Here is a 25,134-nt window from a genome sequence, read left to right on the forward strand (position 1 = left end):
TGGGATGGCTAATAGATAAAACAAAACAAAACAAACAAACAACAACAACAAAAACAAAGAATGAATGAGTAAGACCTAGATTTTTCTTTTTTTGCAACAGAGTCTCCCTCTATTGCCCAGGCTGGAGGGCAATGGCATGATTTCGACTCACTGCAACCTCCACCTCCTGGGTTCAAGCAATTCTCCTGCTTCAGCCTTCTGAATAGCTGGTATTACAGACAGGTGCCACCACGCTCAGGTAATTCTTGTAAGTTTTAGTAGAGACGGTATTTCGCCATATTGACCAGGTTGGTCTTGAACTCCTGACCTCAAGTTATCCACTGGCCTCGGCCTCCCAAAGTGCTGAGGTTATAGGTGTGAACCACCACACCTGGCTAAACCTAGGATTTGATAGCACATTTCATGTACCCCATAAAGATATACCTACTATGTACCCACAAAAATTAAGAATTAAAGAAAAATTAAACACAACCAGTGTTTGTAGTTTGTGTATCTTGCTAATACGATATATAAGTTTTTGAAAATAAATGTTAATGTTAGAACAAAAATAATATATTTGCATGGTAGATGAGGTTCAACAAGCCATCATTTTCTCTGGGAAGTCTTTCTTAGTCCTTCATAGTTACATGCCCTCCCAAGTGTTCTCATAGCACTCTGCATTTTCCCTGATCTAGTACTTACCATCCTGTAACATAAAGACCAAAAAGTTTATACAATCTCTCAACACTGTAAGCTCAACAAGGGCAGAAATCACGTCTTTTCTTTATCACAACATCCCTAATATCTAATATAATAATAAGCAGATAGTAGGCACTCAATATTTGCAAAATGAACTTTAAAAAGAAGTCACATGGTAGAAGTTCAAAACAACTTATATGTTTAGGATTATTGCCTAAATGTACAAAACAAAATCTACGTAAGTTTGATTATAACACTTATTTCACATTTTAATTTAAAGTATTCTTGCTTTAAAACCTCAGTTCGAGGGTGGTTATAGTGACTATGTTTTATCTGTTTGGTTTTATTTAAGGGTTCTGCATAAAATAGTTTGAAAATCACTGATTTAGATCAGCACAAATATGTAGCAACTAGGCTAGACAGACCAAATAAGGCTTCTCTTTTGGCATACCAGCATGTCTATAATGTCTATAAGTGGAACTCAGAAACTACTAAATAACCCAATTATTTGCCAGTCAACTCATTTAGCTGATAATACATCCATTCCTGACAGCAGGTACCAAAGGTATTTTCTTATGATGCCATTTGGAGAACTGAAAATGATTTTTAATTCAAAAACTTTCCAAAGGACATGACATATGGGAGGAACACGTGCATCCATAAATCCTGAAATGAATAGGGAACACAAAGTCCAGTTCTCTAGTTCATAATTATGCTCCAGGGTTAGAGAAAGAAGAATACTGAGGAAATTCCCCTTAATTCTTAACCACAGAGCAGAGGGAAGGAATATAGGCAGCTGTCAGATACAAGATGTCTTTGAATAAACAAGTTTTGATAGTAATAGCTTTCTTGAATGATATAAATGAATCGTCCCTCATAGTTCGTATCTACAGATATCTATTTATGGCAGAGTAGGATGAAGCAAAGTTTCCTCTAAGGCATAGAAGAAAGATAATTCACTGCTCTAAAGCCTCCCAAAAAGAGATGTTTAAGAAAGTCATACCAGTATCATACTGCTTTTGACTAAGTAACTACTGCAAACAAGAACCCAGTTTCCTCCTAACCCAAAAATTTCTTCAAGTCAAAAGTAGTGATTTTCCATCCAAGTGGTGGTGGTAACAAAATCACTGTCTTATGAATATATAATAACTTACTTACATATACTGTATTATTAATTTTTTTGAGACAGAGTCTCACTCTTTCACCCAGGCTGGAGTGCAGTGGTGTGATCTCAGTTCACTGCAACCTCCGTTTCCTGGGTTCAAGCGATTCTCTTGCTTCAGCCTCCCGGGTAGTTGGAATTACAGGCATGCACCACAATACCCGACTAATTTTTTTTTGTATTTTTAGTAGAGACAGGGTTTCACCATGTTGGCCAGATTGGTCTCAAACTCCTGACCTCATGTGATCTGCCTGCCTCACCACCAAAAGCATTGGGATTACAGGTGTGAGCCATCATGCCCAGCCCATATTATATAACTTAAACAATACATAAATCTTGGAAAATGATCAGGGCTGGTATTTCAATCCTTAGAGATAATTCTTCATTTGCATATGGGATAAAGAAAAAGACTTCTTCAAAATCACAGTGGTAGGAGGCAACACAGAGGGGTTAGAAATATGGTCTTTTTGATTCCTAGTCCAGCGCCTATAACATACTACATGTGATCTAGAATATGAACTTCTAGCTCTAGGAGCATAAAATAAAATCAAACCCCCTTCTAAACAGATTATACTACTATATCTGCTAATATAAGAACACTAGTAACAGCAGGGACTTTGTAGAAGATTTGTATTTGTATTTCAACTCTACTACTTACTTTGAGGTGGACATTCATTTTTCCAGTCTAGGAAAAGGAGCAAAATACCAACTATATAGGGTTTTAAAAGTTAAATATATCCAAAGAGTATTCACATGAACTACAGACAAAGGAGGTTCTAGTCCTACCTGTGGTTAGCAAGCAATAAATGTTATTTTCCCTTCTCCTTCAACTAACAAGATGTGAAGATTCTAGTATTTAGAATGAGTCCATCAAAAAGGTCTCTGAAGATGAAATTCTATCAAGTTCTTCCTTAGTTGAGGCTGAAGTTACTGAGCTAGGCAGGTAATTTAACTTGCTGAAGCCCGCCTGTATTTTGAAAGAAAAAATGTTCAATTTCCTCCCCTTTTCTTCCCCTTCCATTTTCTCGAGGTAAAAGACACAGCTAAGGAAAAAAAGTACTTTTTAAAGGGGGGAATAAAGATAAGCAGATAATGAAAGCACAGAATGAGTAATTATTTGGTAATAGGGCCCAGCTGAAAAGGAATTGTTCACCAAAGTGGTAGGCCGAAGTCCAGATAAAAGAAACAATCTAATTAATCTCTCAAATCCTCGGCAAAAAGTACACAGAAAGGTAGAGACCCATCTCATGAAGATAGAGAATCTTCTTAATAACTGTTTACTGCAGACCTGGACCCTGATATGCTAAAAGAAAGCCTTGTTCTGGGTAAAGGCAAACGTAAGAATGACCTGTTTCCCTAGGAAATATATGGCTATGATTTCATCAATCAAAATGAGGAGAAATGAGTTGTTTTTCTAGGAATCTTGGACACACTAAATACAAAAGAAAAAAGTAAGTCCAGAAAGTTAAGTATTTGAGAAAAACACCCAGGAGCTTCACTAAAATAGGAAAATAAATGGTCGGTAAAAGTTCTTTCTTAGACAAAGAACAGATGGATTATCTCCTTTATCCCTTTATTATTTACCTTAGTACTAGGCAAGAGGGTCTGAAAATGCAAAGAAGCTGTTAAGGACAAGAAACTAAAGATTAAAGGTTCATGTGGGTTTTTTAGTCATTCCATAGGTTAGAAACATATGCTTCTCCCTTAGGTCATGTCTCACCTAAATAGCAACTTGATAAAACCAAATGGCATAACAGAGATATACCTACCAACTGTCAGGGATGAAATCCATCTTTAATGAAACAGCTCAGAGTCTACTTCTTCATATAACTTTGAACTGCTACAAGTGTAAAGGGTACTATTTCTTACACTGGGAAGAAGGGCAGGGAAGAACAATAGGCAAATTAATGAATTACATATGTTTCCAATTTTAAATTAGTCATTTGTTTCAAATGAAATGTTCTACTTTGAGGTCATTAGTACCCTATAGCAAAAGAACACAAGTTTAAATGTTCATAATCACAACTAGGACCCAATCTCTTTCATAGGATAACCACCTATAGCTAACAAAAACCATATAATGCAAACTAACAAATTATATTCTTCATATGTAAATATAAGGAGAATTCTAACTCATTAGTATGTTATTGTTCTGCCAAACTATGGATAAGTTATCTATACACGCCTAACGAAGTCAGATAAGATCAGAGTTCCAAAGGACAGGTTTATTACTTCTTTTAAGAGAAAGTATAGATAACGTTTCCAAATTTCTATAATATACATTGTTTTCGCCAATAATGTTAAAATGAACATTACCAATCTGTTAATAGGAATGGGGAAAGAGGAAAATAAAGGAACAACTGGACATACCCTATGTAGTATTTCTAAAACCTTTAATGCAGTATGAAGAAAACTGTTGAAAATTCTTCTTTCAGAAGGGGGAATACCGATCTTGTAGAGTTTCAAAAGATGTACCACAACTTCCTTAAAAAGTTCTACTATCTTGAGGAACAGTGGAGGTTCAAGTACTGACCACCAGTTTTCTGTTATTAAAAAGTGAACATGCAAATGAAATGAATTTTTTAAAAAATCACAATTTTCAAAGTCATGCTGACTTTTTTTCTGAAGCAGTAGTTGTTAACCCTTATAATACCCCAGAAAGATGCATATAACACAATATCTTATGTAACATTTCTAAGGTTTATAAACCCCCCCGACCAAGTTAAACAATATTGTCCTAAAAGCTCTCAAAAGCAAAAATAAAGTATGAAAGTCTTGTTGAATTTATATTCTTGGTTGCGAAATTATATTAAAAACTCACCACTATACCTAATATTAAAACCCGTTATTTAAAAATGTTTTGCAAATTACAATTTCAATTTTTAAACAAAACATCCTTTAAATTGTATTGCTCTAATACTAAAGGATCTTTCTAAGTTTTATCTTTCAATTTAATATATGGTTGAAATATTGTGAACTACTACCTTTAAAATGCAAGGTACTCCTGAAGATCAAATACAGAAGCTGAACAATGTAAAGTGTAACATATGGGTCCTTCCCCACATTCACTATTTGTAGTTACTAAGTACAAACACTTCAATCCTATGAAGCAGGCAGAAAGAATACAAAAACTTCTGACAACAGGAAAGCAATACTCGTCAGTCCCTGCTTGACTCTTTTTCCCTCAGATTCCCTTATTCTACCCCTGGCTCATTGCTTCCTCCATTTACCCTCAGCCTTAAAGTTCTTGTACTGATATTATTACTTCTATATATCTTAGCTCCACATATCTAACAAATACCATTAGCAAGAAAAGCACTGTGTTAACTGTAGCAAAAAAATTATAAGGGCCAGGAGACAGAGATAAAATCTAGATAATTAGAAAAATTAAAGTGAGAAAACTTCAGGCCAAAAAACCAGAGTGGTGAGAGACAGAAGTGCAAGATCAGATGAGCAATATAGTACAGTCTACAGGCAGAAAAATAAAATCAAATATCATGAAATTAGCAAGTAAAGGAAACACAAGATAAAGGGCTTATATCAAAGTTCCAAGAAGATTTAAAGCCCATGTTTGTTCAGTTTTCATTGTTCCTCCTCCTGTACTTCTTTAATAGCAAAATTATACTAAAGGTGATGAGGGAAAGGAATACGGGTAACAGTTTTTAACTTTCCTAATACTATCTCTGCTGTTATGTTTGATTAAACTTCTATATCTAACATGTTTTTCTTTCAAAAACTCCAACAACTAGAATCAAATGACTAGACAAAAGCAAGAAAAGGAAAAACAGGTTCATTTTCCCCCTAAGACAGTGTCAAATAAGCAGGGCAGCATAATTGCAAATGGCAAAATAACTTATGAGCATTTTCATTTAAAGAGAAAAGGTTTCAAAAGAAAAAATATTAGAATTCTTACCAAGTACTTTCAGTGGTGCCTTTTCTAGGTTCACAAGAGCTGTACCAAAGGGAATTGCTATTGTTGTGAAATTGTTGGAATCACTCATCAGGGGACATTCTGGTAGAGTAAGATAAAACCTCAATGCTTCAACATCAGGTAAGGAGCTAGTCAGTTTAGGAATAAGATTCTTTTCCAAACTAGCTGCCACCTATATTTTGACAAAAAGTAAAACCTACTTCATTTAAAATGAATACACTTTCAAAGAAAAAAAAAAAAAAAAAGGAAGGCAGGAAGAAAAGAAAGAAAAGGAAAATTCTGTACTACAGCAAATATGAAATGGTGAAGAAGAAAAAAGAAAGACAACATTTTACAATGAATATACTTTCGAGCACAATGAAAAGCAATGCCTAAGCATTGCTTGGAGAATTTTAAAAACCATGTGTACAAGTCTCAATTTAAACTCTCTACCTCTATAACTATACACAAACTTAAGCAGCTTGGTAATATTAAGTAATTCAGGGTCTGCTTCAAACATCTGAAAAGATTTATAGATCTTTGACAGCTAAATTACAAATGCTTTAAAATAAAATTTTATTTTAAAAGCGCGTCATAAGAGTCTGTGGAACTGCAAAGTAAATTAGGCTATAAACGTATAACATAAAACAAAACAAAAAAATCAACAGATAATACTGTAAATATAATACTTTAAAAACAGACCTGCTGAGATATCTGCGGATGATCAGGTTGTATAAGTTTGTGGAATAAAAGCCTAGCAGCATTCATATCAACCCCTGAAAACCTGGTACCTGTTCTATAGTGATCATCATTGCTAAAAAACAGAAAAGAAATAAAAAAAAAAATAAAAATTTAAAATTATTTCATTTTTTAATTTGATATACTATTTAAGACAATAAATTTGAGAATTCCAGCATATTAAGAATTGCCACTTACCTAACAGCTAAAAAACTTCCATTTAGGCAACCAGAGGAAGAAAATGTTCCATCTATCTCACTAAAAAATTAAAAAAAAAATTTTTTAAATCACAGAATTAGGAATTTGTTTACCCTTTCTTAAAAAAGAATTAAAATGAAAAATCTAATATTTAATGCTATAGAGCACTCCTCTAACACCCAATTAGATGAATCAGAATGACATAAATTGCTAAAGACTGATAAAATGATAAAGGTATTACTGTTTATGCTAGACTTTCTCAGATATTACTTTCATCCATTTATCAAACAAATGTTATCTGCTTTAAAACATGGAATTTTAAAAATTAAGTGTTTATGTTCATGTAAAAAGTTTTTTAATTTTAAAAAATATTAAACATTTTATATTGGCAGTGAGACTAATCTGGGATATCTTTGGGATTTTCCGAAAAATTATAGTTTTGGAAAACAATCTAGAAAAACAAAACAGCTTTTCAAATACAACCCATCATCCCAAATACCAACAAAAAACAAGTAAGAACATCTTAAGTGCTACTAGACAAGTTAACAAAATATTCAAGGAAGAAATAATATTCAAGTCTTCCAGAAAGTATAAAAGTTAAGACAGTGACCATTGTGAAACTAGAAGGAACACATTTCAAGGCCAATCCTAAAATGGCTACATTAAATATTTTACGTTATCATTTAACATATCTCTATGTACATGAAAGAACTACAACTTATACATATTTATTTAAGATCTTTAAAAATATGCATGGATTTTTTTTTTGGAGACAAGTTCTCACTTTGTTGCCCAGGTTACAGTGCAATGGTGTTAATCTCAGCTCACTGCACCCTCGACCTCCTGGGCTCAGGTGATCCTCTCACCTCAGCCTCCCAAGTAGCTAACACCACAGGTGTGCACCACCATGCCCAGCTAATTGTACTTTTTTGGAGAGACAAGGTTTTGCCATGTTGCCCAGGCTGGTCTCCAATTCCTGGGCTCAGGCAATCTGCCTGCCTCAGCCTTCCAAAGTGCTGGGATTACAGGCAGGAGCCACCGTGCCTGGCCCAAAATGCTTTTCTTACTTGGCTATCTCCACAGGAAACCTTCCAGAAGGATAGCTCAGCCATTTCTGAATTAGAACTTCATTCACTGTCCAGATCTGCTTCGTAGGATCGGGACATCTGAAGTCATCTGGTGGCCCACAGTTCTAAATTTTCAAATAAGATTAGTCAGAGGGAGGAGATATTATATATAATTCGAAAACCAAGAAATTTCCACTATATATTTGTTTTTAAAACAGAATTAAATCTCTACTGAACACCTGAAACAAAAACCTGTCAAATAGATCAGAAAAAATTTATTCTGTAGACTTGACAGGAAAAAAACTAAGGTAATTACTTTGTAACATATAAAGAACATTAATAATGGGTTTTTTAAATTTGTCAAAATTATTGGAGCTAAGTAATTATTTACATGACTATATTATTACCTGGGGATTAGAGTAATGTGAAAAGCTTTGATCTCCCCCTGAGAATATTCTTTTTACACAGAAATATTCTTCAGAATCTGTAATAAAAATGTAAAAAATTAAAAGCCAAGATTTATACAACGTATTTCAGAGCATCAATATGCCATTAGATTTTCACAAAATCATCTTATTTAATAAAGCCTCCCATTCATGGACTTCATGATATAAAGTGACTTGAAATATTCTGACTGCTATGGGGATAAAACTGACCAAATGAAGAACATTAAACAATCCAACAAGCATAAGCAGCATTTGGTGAAGTTTACAAGCCTTTCTTCTGCTCTGTACCAAGAAAGAAAAAAAGAGTTTTCTAATCTGCATCTCAGTATATTTCAGTTTAAACCAAAGATGATAAAAAAAAAAAAAAAAGAATGAAAGCTATAAAAGATAGCCATAAGGAAATAAAAATTAAGAATATTTATTCTTGGTGAGGCACAGTGGCTCACGTCTGTAATCCCAGCACTCTGGGAGGCTGAGGCGGGAGGATCATTTGAGGTCAGGAGTTCGAGGCCAGCCTGGCCAATATAAGTGAAACCCCATCTCTACTAAAAATACAAAAATTAGCCAAGCATGGTGGTGTGTGCCTGTAATCCCAGCTACTTGGGAGACTGAGACAGGAGAATCGTTTGAACCTAGGAGGTGGAGGTTGCAGTCAGCTGACATTGCCCCACTGCACTCCAGCCTGGGTCACAGAGTAAGACTCCATCTCAAAAAAAAAAAAAAAGAAAAAAAGAATATTTATTTTTGAACTGGGCTACAGTGGCACGTGCCTGTAGTCCCAGCTACTTGGGAAGGTGAGGCAGGGGGATGGCTTGAGCCCAGTTCAAAGCTGCAGTATGCTATGACTGCAACTGTGAATAGTTACTGCACTCCAGCAAGGGCAACATAGCAAGACCCATCTCTTAAAAAAAAAAAAATTATTCTTAAAAAGAAACAACAAACAAAAATTAAAACTTCTGGAGTAAATACTTCATAATGCAAAACTACTTTTTTTCAATACAGGTGTACAAGGTAATACATACAGCTCATACAGCTCTTTATTGGCAGCTATTTGTCAGTAAAAACCAAATTAGGCCCCAAAGTGTATACATTAATACGCACATTTATTAGGAATAAGGAAAGGGCAACAAAGTTTCTTTTGAAAAAGATATTCCAGGCCTCCTCCTCCTTCTTTTCTTCTGCTCCCCAAACTGGAAAGAGTATCTATTACCAAAAATATTGTTGGGCTAGTACACAGTCTATCTCTGTTAACCTACTCCCATCCCTTAGTTGACTAATTCTTCACCTTGTATTATTTGTGACCATGGCTGCTATAGAATTATCCATTCTTTTCAAGGAAATGACCACATGTTAATTTCCTTGATTATTCCCTACAACCAAGCACAATGTTTTATTTGTAAAAGAAATCAGTAAATACCTGTCCAAACAAATATACAATTTTTATCTAGGTTATACCAAAAATGAGCTTCAGAGTTTAGAACGATAATTTCTATCTATAATTACTATCAAATTTTCCAGAAGTTACAAGAATGCCCTAAGGCCTTTGAACAACTTTTAAGAATAAAAGGGTAAATCTCTATTAAATAAGCCAATTACTCAACCTAAAATCTTTTTTCTACATAATTCTCAAAAATCTACATGGAATTGCTCATTTCCTCAAAAGATTTAGTAGGATGTTATTTATTTACTCTTAAAATGCGACTGTGCCCTCTATAAACAATTCCCTACAGGATGGTTGACTAATCTACAGTACATGAATGGGTTTCTGGAGGCTGAGTTAGGCACCAAAAGTTAACTTTCCTTAATTTCCTTTTTAAATTTTATTTATTTATTTATTTACGAGATGGAGTTTCGTTCTTGTCGCCCAGGCTGGAGTGCAGTGACGCGATCTCGGTTCACTGCAACCTCCACCTCCCAAGTTCAAGCGATTCTCCCATCTCAGCCTCCCAATTAGCTGGGATTACAGGCATGGGCCACCACATCTGGCTAATTTTGTATTTTTGGTAGAGATGGGGTTTCTCCATGTTGGTCAGGCTGGTCTTGAACTTGCGACCTCAGGTGATCCGCCCACCTTGGCCTCCCAAAGTGCTGGGATTACAGGCATGAGCCACTTCACCTGGTCTTATTTTTATTTTTTGAGACAGGTCTCACTCTGTCGCCCAGGTTGGAGTGCAGAGGCATGATCTCGGCTTACTGCAACCTCAGCCTCCTGAGTAGCTGAGATTACAGGCGCCCACCACCACACCTAATTTTTGTATTTAGTAGAGACAGGGTTTCACCATTTTGGCCCGGCTGGTCTCGAACTCCTGACCTCAAGTGATGTGCCCACCTCAGCCTCCCAAAGTGCTGGGATTACAGATGTGGGCCACTGCGTCCTACCCTTAATTTCCTTTTAACCACTACTCAAAAAAGTTTGAGAAACCTAGTCATTTGTCATATACAACTTCATGCAGACTGGATTTTGCTGACTTTATCTTTGTGATTTCTCCTAACATTTGGCTTGGTCTTCTGTTCTGCAAATTGGTGGTTGAATCTAGATAGGTTTAAATCACCATTTGATCATTTCAGTAAAACTACTACATGGAGGCAGGAGAGTAGTTCCATCAGGAAACACATAATTCCTTTGATAAGAATTTTCACTGAGTTCTTTTTTGTAGTGGTAGCAAGCAGGCATTGATGCTCATTGCTTAGAGAATTCATTCATTGTAGGTTGAAAAATGATGTGTTAGCATTACTTCATGTTGTAGCTGAAGCATTAGTTTTTCCCTATCTATTATATAGTTACCTTATAACAGGAAAGAAAGGATTAATGCTTGATCTTTTACAATTATTTAATATCCTCCTGCTTTTCAAATTTGCATATCTTTGATACTAAAGAAGGTAATAATTTTTGCATGTTTCTTAGTAATATAAATTTCTTCTTTTAGGCAATTCCATTTCCTTTATTTTATTTGTTTGTCTTACTTATCTATTAGATGTCTTTTTTTTTTTCATTAATATGTATGAGCACTTTAGATATTCAGGATATTAACCTTAGGTTGTAATTGTTACAAACATTTTTTTCCAAATAATTATTTGCTTAATTTTGACTCACAGAGCATTTACTTTTCCATTTAAACAAATTTATCTAATTCTTTATAACTTTCATAGCATATATGTTGAGAAAGGCTTTTCCCATCCTCAACTCATATTTTGTCTTAAGAAGCTTTTACTCTTTAATTCATTTATAGTATATCTTAGTGCATATTGTGACATTAGGATCTAAACTGACCTTTTTGTCCCCAATTTTCAAGTGTCAAGTAATTTTCCCCCCTTATCTAAAGAATAGTGATGCCTTGTTTCAATGTGTATGAATAGGCATCATATCTTCTACCTGTAATACACACTCTAAACAATTTTGCCACTTTTTCTCTATCTGAAAGTGTCCTTAAAATTCCTCTCCGCTGGGCACAGTAGCTCATACCTATAATCCCAGCCCTTTGGGAAGCCAAGGTAAGAGGATCACTTGAGCCCAGGAGTTCACCCCAGCCTGGACAACATGGCAAGACCTCGTCTCTACAAAAGGAAAATTAAAAACTAGTTAGGCGTAGTGGCGCATGCCTGTAGTCTGAGTCCAAGAGGTTGAGGGTGGAGTGAGCTGTGATCACGTCGCTGCAATCCAGCCTGGACAGCTTTCTTCTTCTTCTTTACAAAATATATTGTCAGGGAAATTTTGAAGACCTTGAAATAGAACCCCCCCACCTCACAAAAAACAGAGTCTTGATTAGTGCACTGTTTAGGATGATTTCCACCTTTCACTGTCTTTGAGCTATTGACAATTCTGTAAATTGTACGTCTATTTAGAAGCAAAACACTGATAGAGATACAATTGTGTATGTGCTTTTGTTTAACAAGGAAAACGAGTAGTTTTGATGGTCTGGAGGTCCCTTTCCACTCTTAGCACTTATTCAGGACTCCAAAGGGCTTTGTTTACATGGGTTAAAATCATTAATACTTAACGTATTAGAACTTAAAATTGAGAAACTTAAAAAATACTTTTTTATTTGAAGATGAACAATATTGAATGCACTACATTTAGCATAGAAAACATCTTAGTATTAATATGAAAATCATTTTGACTGGCCAGGCACGGTGGCTCACGCCTGTAATCCCAGCAATTTGGGAGGCCAAGGCAGGTGGATCACGAGGTCAGGAGATTGAGACATACAGTGAAACCCCGTCTCTACTAAAAATAAAAAAAAAAAAAAAAAATTAGCCGGGCATGGTGGCAGGTGCCTGTAGTCCCAGGTATTCGGGAGGCTGAGGCAGGAGAATGGCATGGGCCCAGGAGGCAGAGCTTGCAGTCAGCTGAGATTGCTCCACTGCACTCCAGCTTGGGTAACAGAGCAAGACTCCATCTCAAAACAAAAAGAAAAAGAAAATCATTTTGACTTCAAGAACCCTCTGAGACAGAAATACTGAACTCAAGTAAAATGTCAGTTTGTTCCAGAATATTAAAGAGCACAACTAAAGATACAAGTGGGGAAATGAATTTTATTTTCCTCAGTTTATACCTGAGTCTGAAAGAAGCTATAAAATGGTTAACATCTTAGCAAAGTTCACTCCATTTTGAAGGACCTGCTCCCTTGGTTTACTGATAAATACCTATGATAAAAATGTTACTCTTTACTTTTTGTGTAATCTGCTAGATAGCAAATAATCTGTTTTATTAAAATAATATTCTATGCTTTATGTTGATTTTATTGTTCTTTAAATTTAAGAGGAAAAAAGAACAAAGGCTCCTGACTTACAAAACAGCTAAAATTCTTTTCAATCATATTATCATCTATATTTATGTCACTTTAGTAAAATAGGTAACTATTATTTCTCAAGCACCTATGATTATATCTTAATGAAGTATCCACATTTCCTCTCATACTTATTTGATTTTTGCCTTCCTGTGATGAGCTGAACTGTATCCTCCACCCAAATAGATCTGAAGCTTTAACCCTGAGTACCTCAGAATGTGACTGTATTTGGAGATAAGGGCATTAAAGAGGTGATTATTAAAATTAGGCTTTATTTATTTTATTTACTATCTTCTTGCTTTTCAAATTTGCATTTCTTTGATACTAAAGAGGGTAATAATTTTTGCAGGTTTCTTAGAAACATAAATTTCCTCTTTTTGGAAATTAGGCCCTAATCCACCATGACTTGTGCTCTTGTAAGAGGCAGAAGAAACATAGTCAGCCCTCCGTATCTATAGGTTCCATATTTGCAGATTCAACCAACCATGGATAGAAAATATTTTTGTTTGTTTCTGAGATGAAGTCTCGCTCTGTCGCCAGGCTGGAGTGCAGTGGCGTGATCTTGGCTCACTGCAACCTCTGCCTCCCAGGTTCAAGCAATTCTCCTGCCTCAGCCTCTCGAGTAGCTGGGACTATAGGTGTGCGGCACCACGCCTAGCTAATTTTTGTATTTTTGGTAGAGACAGGGATTCCACCATGTTGGCCAGGATGGTCTTGATCTCTTCACCTCATGATCCACTCGCATCGGCCTCCCAAAGTGCTGGGATTACAGGCGTGAGCCACTGCACTCCACTGGAAAATATTTTTTTAAGAAACCCCAAAAGCTCCCAATAAATAATAATACAATTAAAAATCACACAGGCCAGGCATGGTGGCTCATGCCTGTAATTCCAGCATTTTGGGAGGCCAAGGCAGGTGGATCACCTGAGGTCAGGGGTTTGAGACCAGCCTGGCCAAAATGGTGAAACCCCATCTCTACTGAAAATACAAAAATTAGCTGGGTGTGGTGGCGCTGCTTCTAATTCCAGCTACTCGGGAGGCTGAGGCAGGAGAATTGCTTGAACCTGGGAGGCAGAAGCTGCACTGAGGCAAGATCGTGCCACTGTATTCTAGCCTGCGCAAAAGAGTGACACTCCGCCTCAATTAAAAAAAAAAAAAAAAAGAGTATAGTGCTATCCAGTTCTAATTTCACTTATCATTTAAAATGTTTTCTGGCACAACGTTACTGCTCTAATTCTCACTTATGCCAGTGGTTCTCTAACATTATTGTTTCTAATTCACATATTCTATGCCAGGAGTTCTCAAAAGGGGATGTTCTTCAGGCTTACCCATGGAGTTGTTTTTTTTTTGTGATGGAGTTTCACTCTTGTCGCCCAGGATGAAGTGCAATGGCGCAACCTCAGCTCACTGCAACCTCCTCCTCCTGGGTTCAAGTGATTCTCCTGTCTCAGCCCCAATGAGTGAGTAGCTGGGACTACAGGTGTGCACCACCATGCCCGGCTAATTTTTGTATTTTTAGTAGAGACAGGGTTTCACCATGTTGGTCTCGAACTCCTGACCTCTAGTGATCCACCCATCTTGGCCTCCCAAAATGCTGGGATTATAGGCATGAGCCACTGCGCCCGGCTCCTATGGAGTTTTAAAAAAATAAAATAAAATAAAATAATAAAAATATATCTAGGCTTGATCCCAGACTTGCTGGATCTTTTGATATTCTTGTGTATACCTGGTATATTAGATCTCAAGATAATGCTGTATCTCAAGATTTCGTTTTTGTCTATAAATGATTATATTCAGCTATATTTACATATCAGATGTAAGAGTCACTGAGTTCCTTGAAAATAGGCCTAATCATCATCTTTGGAAACATTATTATTCTTACTATGAATCTTCATCAGATCATATCATTTGATAAAATAACCACAGTTATTTTAAGCCTCTGTTACCTATTAGTAGTTTTTGTCTGCTCTGATGCTTGCCCGAAGACTCTCCTACAAGCTACAGGCCAGTTTGTGTTTTCAGCAATAGAGTTTCAGAGCCTTGTTAAAAGGATTCCATCAGGTATGTGAAACAATGTATATATCAAAGACAAGACACTTAGGTATAGGGTTCTGAAGAGATCTCTCTCACGTAACTTTCAAAATGTAGCAGTGAAGTGCATTAGGATTTCTCATAATCTTTTTTGTTAGTTGAGAAGCAGACATTTCATGAAACTGCTAACCCAAGGTCCAGCAGAATAAGAATTCATCACATAAGAAAGAATGCACTGATGAAGAAAATTTTATTATGGTTACATGTTTGAATGTTTAATTTTGATTTTGTGCTCATTCTTCCTTTCTAAAGTTAACTAATCCACAATTTCATAAACTCTGCTTTGGTAAACTAAAAGGAACTAATTAAAAATGATACCTGATTCTCACTGATGCCCAGAATTTCATCTCTTACTGAGTCTCCCTTCCTTTATTAGTAATATAATTATTTACAAAGGTTCAATAAGAATATGCTCCCTTTCCTACTAGAATATAACTGAAAAAAATCCATTATGCAACCAAAGACTTATCTGAAGTGTTATATTTGAGAATGGTGGTTACTTAATCAGGTATGACAAGTCACTTTTTTTTCTTTTATAGAGACAGGATCTCGCTATGTTGCCCAGGCTGGTCTTGGACTCCTATCCTCAGGCAATCCTTCTGCCTCAGCCTCTCAAAGTGCTGGGGTTACAGGTGGAAGCCATCATACCATCCAATAAGTCATCTGAAGGAACAAAGTTTGCCTGTACTAATGGGGGTGATGCTGAGGATACCCTCTGTGCAGTAAAGGTTAGCTCAGCAGGTCTGGGGTATTGCTATGGGTTGAACCGGGTCTCCTAAAACTTTGCATATTGGGCGAGGCACAGTGGCTCATGCCTGTAATCCCAGCACTTTGGAAGCCCAAGTAGGCAGATTGTTTGATCTCAGAAATTGGGGAACATGCTGGGCAACATGGTAAAACCCCATTTCTACAAAAAATACATAAAGTTAACTGGGTATGGTGGCATGCACCTGTAGTCCCAGCTACTCAGGAGGCTGAGGTGGGAGGATCGCTTGAGCCTGGGAGGTGGAGGCTGCAGTGAGCTGAGGTCATGCCACTGCACTCCAGCCTGGCAACACAGCCAGACTCTGTCTCAAAAAAAAAAAAAAAAAAAGGAAAAAGAAAAAAGAAAAAAATACTGTATGTTGAAATCCTAATCCCTAATATCTCAGAATACGATCTTATTTGGAAATAAGGTCACTGCAGATGTAATTAGTTAAGGTCATAATGGAATAGGGTAGGTCCATAACCCAATATGATTTGTGTCCTTATAAAAGGGGGAATTTGGACACAGAAATGTACACAAAGAAGGCCAAGGTCTACAAGCCAAGGAATGCCAAAGATTGACAGCAAACCACCAGAAACTAGGAAAGACACATGTAACAGATTCTTCTTACAGCCTTCAGAAGGAAGCAACTCTAAATTCGGACTTCTAGTCTGCAGAATAGTGAGCCAATAAATTTGTATTGTTCAAGCCACCGAGTTTGTGGTAGTTTATTACAAGCAACTCTAGCAAACTAATATAGTTATTTAAACTTTACACATTTTAAAGAAAGGTGTGCCCCTTGCCTGGCTCCAGGGAGATAATAATCTCTAAACCAAAGGAATATTCTGGCTATTAAGATGTCCTCTTGTCAGCTGGGTGCAGTATAATCCCATACGTGTAATCCCAGCACTCTGGGACGCCAAGGCAGGAGGATCACTTGAATCCAGGAGTTCAACACTAGCCTGGGCAACATAGTGAGACCCCGTCTCTACAAAAAAATTTAAATATTAGCTAGGTGTGGTGGCAAGCACCTGTAGTCCCAGCTACTTAGGAGGCTGAGGTGAAAGGACTGCTTGAGCCTGGGAGGTTGAGGTTGCAGTGAGCTGTGATCATGTCACAGCACTCTAGCCTGGGCAACAGAGTGAGACCTTGTATTTAAAAAAATAAAAAAGTCCTCTTGTTTACCCATGGCATTGCCCACACAGTTTATGATTAAAATGTAATTCATGCTGGGGGCCATGAGTTTAACCTTTGGAAGGGCTAGAATTGGTAAATTAAGTTCATATGTAACTAGTTTTTATCCTACACAGCTTGAGTACAGTGCAAAAAGATTATCAACTTTTACATAATTTATCACAAAATATACATAAAAATTACAATTTTAACCATTTTAACTGCACAATTCAGTGGTAGCAAGTATATTCACAATGTTGTGCAACTACATTCACCACTACAAATACATGCACCACTAACCATTTCTAGAACTTCATCTTCTAAAACAGAAACCCATTACTCTCCATTCCCTCCTCCCTCTAGGAACTGGTAACCACTATTTCTGTCTATGAATTTGGTTGTTCTAGGTACCTCTTATCAGTAGACTCATATATTTGTCCTTCTGTGTCTGTCTTTCACCCCACATAATGTTCTCCAGATTCATACACATTGCATAATGTATGAGAATTTCATTCCTTTATATGGCTGAATACTATTCCACTATAGACATATATGATATTTTCTTCATTCATTCATCTGCTGATGGACGTGCGTTGTTTCCAACTTTTGGCTACAATGTATCACAATTTTTTGATGAAACTAAACTGCAGCAAAAACGACTTATTTTAAAACATCAACTCCTTCTCCATTCTAATGCAAATAATCTCAAGGTCTGCAGTTTCCAAGTGCCAAAATGCATTCCTAAGTAATGGTGACCTTTGTTAAATATTAGCGTAACTGAAAAATCTTTTTAATTATAAAAAAAATCATCAAGATTATTTACAATAAAAAGCACTGGACCTTTACAAATGTCAACCTTCATAGTATCCTCGTCACTGTGAATAGATAAAATCTACTAACACACCACACACATGTGACTCAACTTTTGCATCACTTTATAGAAAATCATGATCCTGGTTTCCATCAACAGATAAATGAGAAGACAATTCTAAGGAAGTTTGGGATAGCAAAAATATATATATATAAAAAGAAGGACATCTTGGTTTCAGGTTGTCAAAAAAATGAATGAGAAAACAGCATTCAAATATTTCCAACTATTTAAGCAGCAAATTAACATCAATGAAAAAATAATCAGAGCTGCAAGAATAATAGATAAAAAAATAGGCATATACAATTGGCCAAAGCAGCAAGGATATAAAAGGCAAATTTAAAATGTTTAATTTTTTTAATTTTTTTTTTTTTTGAGATGGAGTCTCACTCTGTTGCCAAGGCTGGAGTGCAGTAGCGCAATCTCGGCTCACTGCAACCTCTGCCTCCTGGGTTCAAGCGATTCTCCTGTCTCACCCTCCTGAGTAGCTTGGACTACAGGTGTCTGCCACCACACCCAGCTAATTTTTTGTATTTTTAGTAGAGACGGAGTTTCACCAAGTTGGCCAGGCTGGTTTCAAACTCCTGACCTCAAGTGATCCGCACACCTTGGCCTTCCAAAGTGCTGGGATTACAGGCCTGATCCACCACACCTGGCCTTATTTTAATGAGTACACAGGAGGTATATATATTTATGGGATACATGAGACATTTTGATACAGGCATACAATGTGTAAAAATCACATGAGAATTAATGGAGTATCCATCCCCTCAAGCACTTATCATTTCTTTGTGTTACAAATGTTCCAATAATAAATTTAGTTATTTTTAAATGTACAATAAATTATTCTCAACTGTAGTCACTCTGTTGTGCTATGAAATACTAGGTCTTATTCATTCTATTAACTACATCTTTGTACTTATTAACTACCCTTATTTTCTCCCCTTACCCCACTACCCTTCCCAGCCTCTGGTAACCATCATTCTATTTTCTATTTTCTATCTCTATGAGTACAATTGTTTAAATTTTTAGCTTCCACCACCAAGTGCGAACATGTGACTGTCTTTCTCTGCTGGCTATTTCACTTAACATAATGTCCTCCAGTTCTCATATTGTTGCAAAAGACAGGATCTCATTCTTTTTTATGGCTGAATAGTATTCTATTGTGTATATATATACACCACATTTTCTTTATCCATGTCTGTTGATGAACACTCAAATTGATTCCAAATCCTCGCTATTGTGAATAGCGCTGCAGTAAACATGGGAGTGCAAACACCTCTGTGATGTACAGATTTCCTTTATTTTGGGTATATATCGAGCAATGGATCATATGGTAGTTCTATTTTTAGTCTTTTTAAGGAATCTCCATAGTGTTCTCCACAGTGGCAGTACTAATTTACATTCCTACCAACTATGTACAAGGGTTCCCTTTTCTCCATATCCTTGCCAGCATTTGTTATTGCCCATCTTTTAGACAAAAGCCATTTTAACCAGAGTGAGATAATACCTCATTTTAGTTTTGATTTGCATTTCTCTAATGATGCTGAGTACCTTTCATATACCTGTTAGCCATTTGTATACCTTCTTTTGAGAAATGCCTATTCAGATCTTTTGCCCATTTTTTAAAGAGATTGTTAGATTTTTCCTATAGAGTTGTTTCAGCTCTTTATATATTCTGGTTATCGATTCCTTATCAGATGAGTAGTTTGCAAATATTTTCTCCCATTCTGTGAGTTGCTTCTTCACTTTCTTGTTCCCTATGCTGTGTAGAAGCTTTTTAATCTGACGTGATCTCATCTGTCCACTTTTGCTTTGGTTGCCTGTGCTTGCGAGGTATCACTCAAGAAATTTTTGCCCAGACCAATGTACTGGAGAGTTTCCTCAGCTTTCTTGTAATAGTTTCAGGTCTTAGATTTAAGTTTTTATTCCATTTGTACATGCTTTTTGTATACAGTGAGAGACAGGGGTGTATTCATCTGTTTTCATGCTGCTATAAATAACTGCCTGAAACTGGGTAATTTATAAAGGAAAGAGGTTTAACTGACTCACAGTTCAGCATAGCTGGGGAGGCCTCAGGAGACTTACAATCATGGCAGAAGGCGAAGAGGAAGCAAAGCACCTTCTTCACAAGGTGGCAGGAAGCAGAGGTGTCGAGCAAAATGGGGTAGAGCCCCTTATAAAACAATCAGATCCTGTGAGAACTCACTCATTATCACAAGAACAGTATGGAGGAAACCGCTTCCATGATTCCATTACCTCCACCAGGTCTCTCCATTGACACATGGAGATTATGGGGATTACAATTCAAGATGAGATTTGGGTGGGGACACAAAGCCTAACTATATGAGGGGTCTAGTTTCATTCTTCTGCATACGGATATTCAGGTTTCCCAGTACCATTTATTGAAAAGAATATCCTTTTTCCAATGTATGTCCTTGGCGCCCTTGTCCAAAATGAATTCACTGTACATATGTGAATTTATTTCTGAATTCTCTGTTCTGTTCCATTGGTCCATGTGTCTGTTTTTATGCCAATATTATGCTGTAATTTTATTAGGGTCTGTTTCTCTTGTTAGCTCTAATATTTGCTTTGTACATCTGCGTTTTCTAGTGTTGGGTGCACATATATTTATACCTGTTATATCCTCTTGTTGAACTAATCCTTTTATCATTATACAATGACCTTCTATATCTTCTTATACTTTTTGTCTTGAAATCTGTTTTGTCTGATAAAAGTATAGCTACTCCTCTTTTTGGTTTCCATTTGCATGGAATATCTTTTTCCATTCCTTTATTTTCAGTGTATGTTTCTTCAGAGGTGAAGTATGTTTCTTTGGAGGGAGCAGATCACTGGGTCTTGTTTTTTCATCTAGCCAGCCACTCGGTGTCTTTTGACTGGGCAGTTTAGTCCGTTTACTAAATGTTATTGTTAATAAGGACTCATTCCTGACATTGTAAAATTTGCTTTCTTGTTTTATGGTCTTCTCTTCCTTCTTTCCTTCCTTCTTATCTTCCTTTTTGTGAATGTGACTTTCTCTGGTGGTATGTTTTAATTTCCTTTTTTTTTCCTCTAATTTTCTGTGCACCGATTAATTTTGTTTTTTGAGACATGGTCTTATTCTGTTGCCCATACTGAAGTGCAGTGGCACAATCATGGAGCCTCAACCTCCTGGATCAAACAGTCCTCCTACCTCAGCCTCCTAAACAACCAGGACTATGGGCATGTGCCACGATGCCAGCATAATTTTTATATTTTATAGAAATGGGGTATCACTATGTTGCCTAGGTTGGTCTCAAACTCCTGGGTTCAAGCAATCCTCTTGCCTCCTGTTTTCTGATCTGATCTGAGGTTACCAGGCTTGCAAATAACATCTTAACTGATGACAAGTTTACTCTCATAACAAAAACAAATAAGCAAAGAGAAAACTGATAAAAACTTTACACTTCATCATCTTTTCCCCTGCTCTTTAATTTTGTTACACCTATTTATATCTTATTATACTGTATATGTCTTTACAAGTTGCTGTAGTTATTATTTTTGATCTGATATTTTAGTCTTCTTACCCAAGATGAGTAGTTTGTACACAACGACTAGTGTTACAATATTTTATATTTGTCTGTGTACTATTACCAGTGACTTTTGTATCTTCAGTTGATTTGTTATTGTTCATTAATGTCCCTTTCCTTCACAATGAAAAACTCCCTTTAGCATTTCTTATAGAACAGGTCTGCTATTGATGGAACCCCCTCCATCTCCTGGGTTCAAGCGATTCTCCTGCCTCAGCCTCCTGAGTAGCTGGGATTATAGGCGCCAGTCACCATGCCCAGCTAATTTTTTAATTTTTATTTTTAGTAGAGACGGGGTTTCGCCATGTTGGCCAGGCTGGTCTCGAACTCCTGACCTCAGATGATCCGCCCGCTTCAGCCTCCCAAAGTGCTGCGATTATAGGCATGAGCCACCATGCCCGGCCGCCCCTTGGTTTTTGTTTGTCTGGGATAGTCTTTATGTCTCCTTCACATCTGAAGGATATTTTCACTGGATATAATATTCTGGGATAAATGTTATTTTCCTTTAGCACTTTAAGTATGTCATGCCATTCTCTCCTATTCTGTAAGGTTTCCACTGAGAAGTCTGCTGCTAGATGTACTAGAGCCCCATTGTATGCTGTTTCTTTTCTCTTGCTGCTTTTAAGATCCTTTCTTTATCCCTGACCTTTGGAGTTTTAGTTTGATTATCAAATGTCTTGAGATAGTCTTATTTGGGTTAAATCCGCTTGGTGTCCTATAACCTTGCACTTGAATATTGATTTTTCTTTAGGATTGAAAAGGTCTAATTATTAACTTTTAAATAAACTTTCTATCCCTATCTCTCCTTCTACCTCCTCTTTAAGGCCAATAACCCTTAGAATTGCCCTTTTGAGGCTATTTTCTAGATCCTGTGGGAGTATTTCACTCTTGTCTTTTGTCAACTCTGTATATTTTTCATATAGCATGTCTTCATGCTAATTCTTTCTTCTGCTTGATCAATTCTGCTGTTGAGAGCCTCTGATGCATTCTCCAGGTTGTCAATTAAATTTTTAACTTCAGAATTTCTCTTTGATATTTTACCATTGTTTCGATCTCTGTTAAATTTATCTGATAGGATTCTGGACTTCTTCTCTGTTTATCTTCAGTTTAGTTGAGATTTCTCAAAACAGCTGTTCTGAATCTCTGAAAAGTCACGTAGCTTTGTCTCTTCATGTTTGGTCACTAGTGCCTTATTTCGTTGGTTTGGTGAGGTCATGTTTTCCTGGATCTTGATGCTTCTAAATTTTCATCGATGTCTAAGCATTGAAGAGTTAGGTATTTATTCTATTCTTTGCAGTCTGTACTTGTTTGTATCTGAACTTCTTGGGAAGGCATTCCAAGTATTCAAAAGGAATTGAGTGTAACTAGGTCAATTCTTCAGTCACTGCAGCCATGAGCATTAGTGGACACTCCAAGCCCAGTAACACCTTTTTTTTTTTTTTAAAGAGACAGTTTCTCACTATGGTTGCCCAGGGTGGAGTGCAGCGGCTATTCACAGGCACGATCCCACTACTGATCAGCATGGGAGTTTTGACCTGCTCCATTTCCAACCTGAGCCAGTTCACCCCTCCTTAGGCAATCTGGTGGCCCCCCACTCCTAGGAAGTCACTATATTAATGTCAAACTTCGTTTGGACACCCAATCAGCAGAGCACATTACAGCCCAGAACTCCTGAGTCCAAGTGATCCTCCTGTCTCAGCTTCCTAAGTAGTTGGGACTACATGCACACACCACCACGCCCAGCAAAACTGTGACTCTTGCCAACTCATAGAGATACTGCCTTGGTGAACCTGGGTAAGATCTCGGAGAATTCCCTGGATTACTAGGCAGAGTCTCTTATTCTTCTCCCTTACTCTCCCCCAAAACAAATGAAGTTTCCCTCTCACTCTCTCTCTCTCTGTGCTGAGATTCTTAAGAGTTGGGGTAGAGGTGATGCAAGCGCTCTCATGGCCACCACTGCTAAGACTGTGCTGGATCACATCTGACAGTACTGGGTCTCACCCAAGGCACACGGAGACTAATTCCTGCCTATTGTTGATGTTTATTCAAAGCCCAGGGGCTCTTTATTCAGCAAGTGATAAATCCTGTTAGGCCTGGGTCTTCTGCCTATAGGGCAGCAGCTTCCCTTCTAGTTAAAAAATTGTTTGTTGTTTTTAAATGGGAGACTTGAGTTTTATTACTCAAATCAGTCCTCCCAGAAATTTGGAGGCTAGGGTGTTTCAAGGATAGTTTGGCAGGCAGGAGAATGGATGCTGCTGACTGGTTGGAGATGTAATCATATGGATGTGGAAAATGGTCCTTATACGCTGAGTCCACTTCTGGGTCAAAATTTTTAAATATTTTTAATAAGCAGTATTTTCAAAGAGTTCAAATTCTTAAAAAATAGAAAATAATTACCTCCTGTATATACCAAAAAGAACTAAAAGCAGGATCTCAAAGAGACACCTGTACACCTATATCCATAGCAGCATTATTCACAACAGCCAAAAGGTGGAAACAACCCAACTGTCCACTGACAAATAAATAGATAAACAAAATGTGGTATAAGCATACCTCAAAGGTATTTAGGGTTTGGTTCCAGACAACCGCAGTAAAGCAAATATCGCAATAATGCAAGTCACACAGTCACACAAATTTTTGGTTTCAGAGTGCACATAAAAGTATGTTTATACTAAGCTGGGTGCAGTGGTTCACGCCTGTAATCCCAGCACTTTAGGAGGCCAAGGTGGGCAGATCACATAAGGCCAGAAGTTTGAGACCAGACTGGCCAACATGTTGAAACCCTGTCTCTACTAAAAATACTAAAAAATTTAGCCAGATGTGGTGGTGCATACCTGAAATCCTAGCTATTAGGGTGACTAAGCCACGAGAATCACTTGAACCCATAAGGTGGAGGTTGCAGTAAACCGAGATTGCACCACTGCACTTCCAGCCTGGGTGACAGAGCAAGACTCTATCTCATTTAAAAAAAAAAAAAAGGATGTTTACATAATACCGTAGTCCATTGACACAGTTGGTTTTCTTTTTTTTCTTTTATAGAGACAAGGGTCTATGTGGCCTCAGCTGGTCCCAAACTCCTGGCCTCAAGTGATTCTCTTGTCTTGGCTTTCCAAAGCACTGGGATTACAGGCATGAGCCACTGTGCCCAGGCCAATATACTGTAGTCTATTAAGTGTGCAATAGCATTGTATCTTAAAAAAAAATTCATATACCTTAATTTAAAATCACTTTATTGCTAAAAAATGCTAATAATCAATTCAGCCTCAGCAAGTCTTCATCTTTTTGTTGATGGAGGGTCTCGCCTCAGCGTCAATGTTGATGGTGTCAATATTGATCAGGGTGGTGATTGCTGAAGGCTGGGGTAGCTGTGGCAATTTCTTAAGACAGCAACAAAGTTTGCTACATTGATTGACTTCTTAAGACAGCAACAAAGTTTGCTACACTCATTGACTTCTCTTCATAAAAGATTTCTCTATACCAGCAGATGCTGTGTGATACCATTTTACCCACGGAACTGCTTTCAAAAGTAAAGTTAAGCCTCTCAACCCCTGCTGCAGATTTGTCAACTAAGTTTATGGAATATTCTAAATACTTTGTTGTCATTTCTATAATGTTCATAGCATCTTCACCAGCAGTAGGTTCCATCTCAAGAAAACACGTTCTTTGCTCATCCATAAAACACAAATGGATGAGGAGTATTTT

The 25,134-nt window shown here is 37.1% G+C and overlaps 1 protein-coding gene across 3 annotated transcripts in view; it reads right to left on the reverse strand.

Moving 5' to 3' along the window:
* HERC4 (HECT and RLD domain containing E3 ubiquitin protein ligase 4) overlaps window positions 1-25,134 on the reverse strand; it is a 143,616-nt gene that overhangs the window by 55,660 nt on the left and 62,822 nt on the right. For all 3 annotated transcript variants that reach the window (XM_023205109.2, XM_023205108.1, XM_023205110.2), the window contains 6 exons: window positions 8,161-8,237; window positions 7,754-7,878; window positions 6,687-6,746; window positions 6,453-6,564; window positions 5,754-5,943; window positions 4,211-4,383 (listed from right to left, as the gene is read on the reverse strand). In XM_023205109.2, coding sequence (XP_023060877.1) covers window positions 4,211-4,383; window positions 5,754-5,943; window positions 6,453-6,564; window positions 6,687-6,746; window positions 7,754-7,878; window positions 8,161-8,237 — 737 coding nt within the window. The remainder of the gene's footprint in view (window positions 1-4,210; window positions 4,384-5,753; window positions 5,944-6,452; window positions 6,565-6,686; window positions 6,747-7,753; window positions 7,879-8,160; window positions 8,238-25,134) is intronic.

The sequence above is a fragment of the Piliocolobus tephrosceles genome, chromosome 9 (genome assembly GCF_002776525.5).
Source record: "Piliocolobus tephrosceles isolate RC106 chromosome 9, ASM277652v3, whole genome shotgun sequence".
Classification (NCBI taxonomy): domain Eukaryota; kingdom Metazoa; phylum Chordata; class Mammalia; order Primates; family Cercopithecidae; genus Piliocolobus; species Piliocolobus tephrosceles.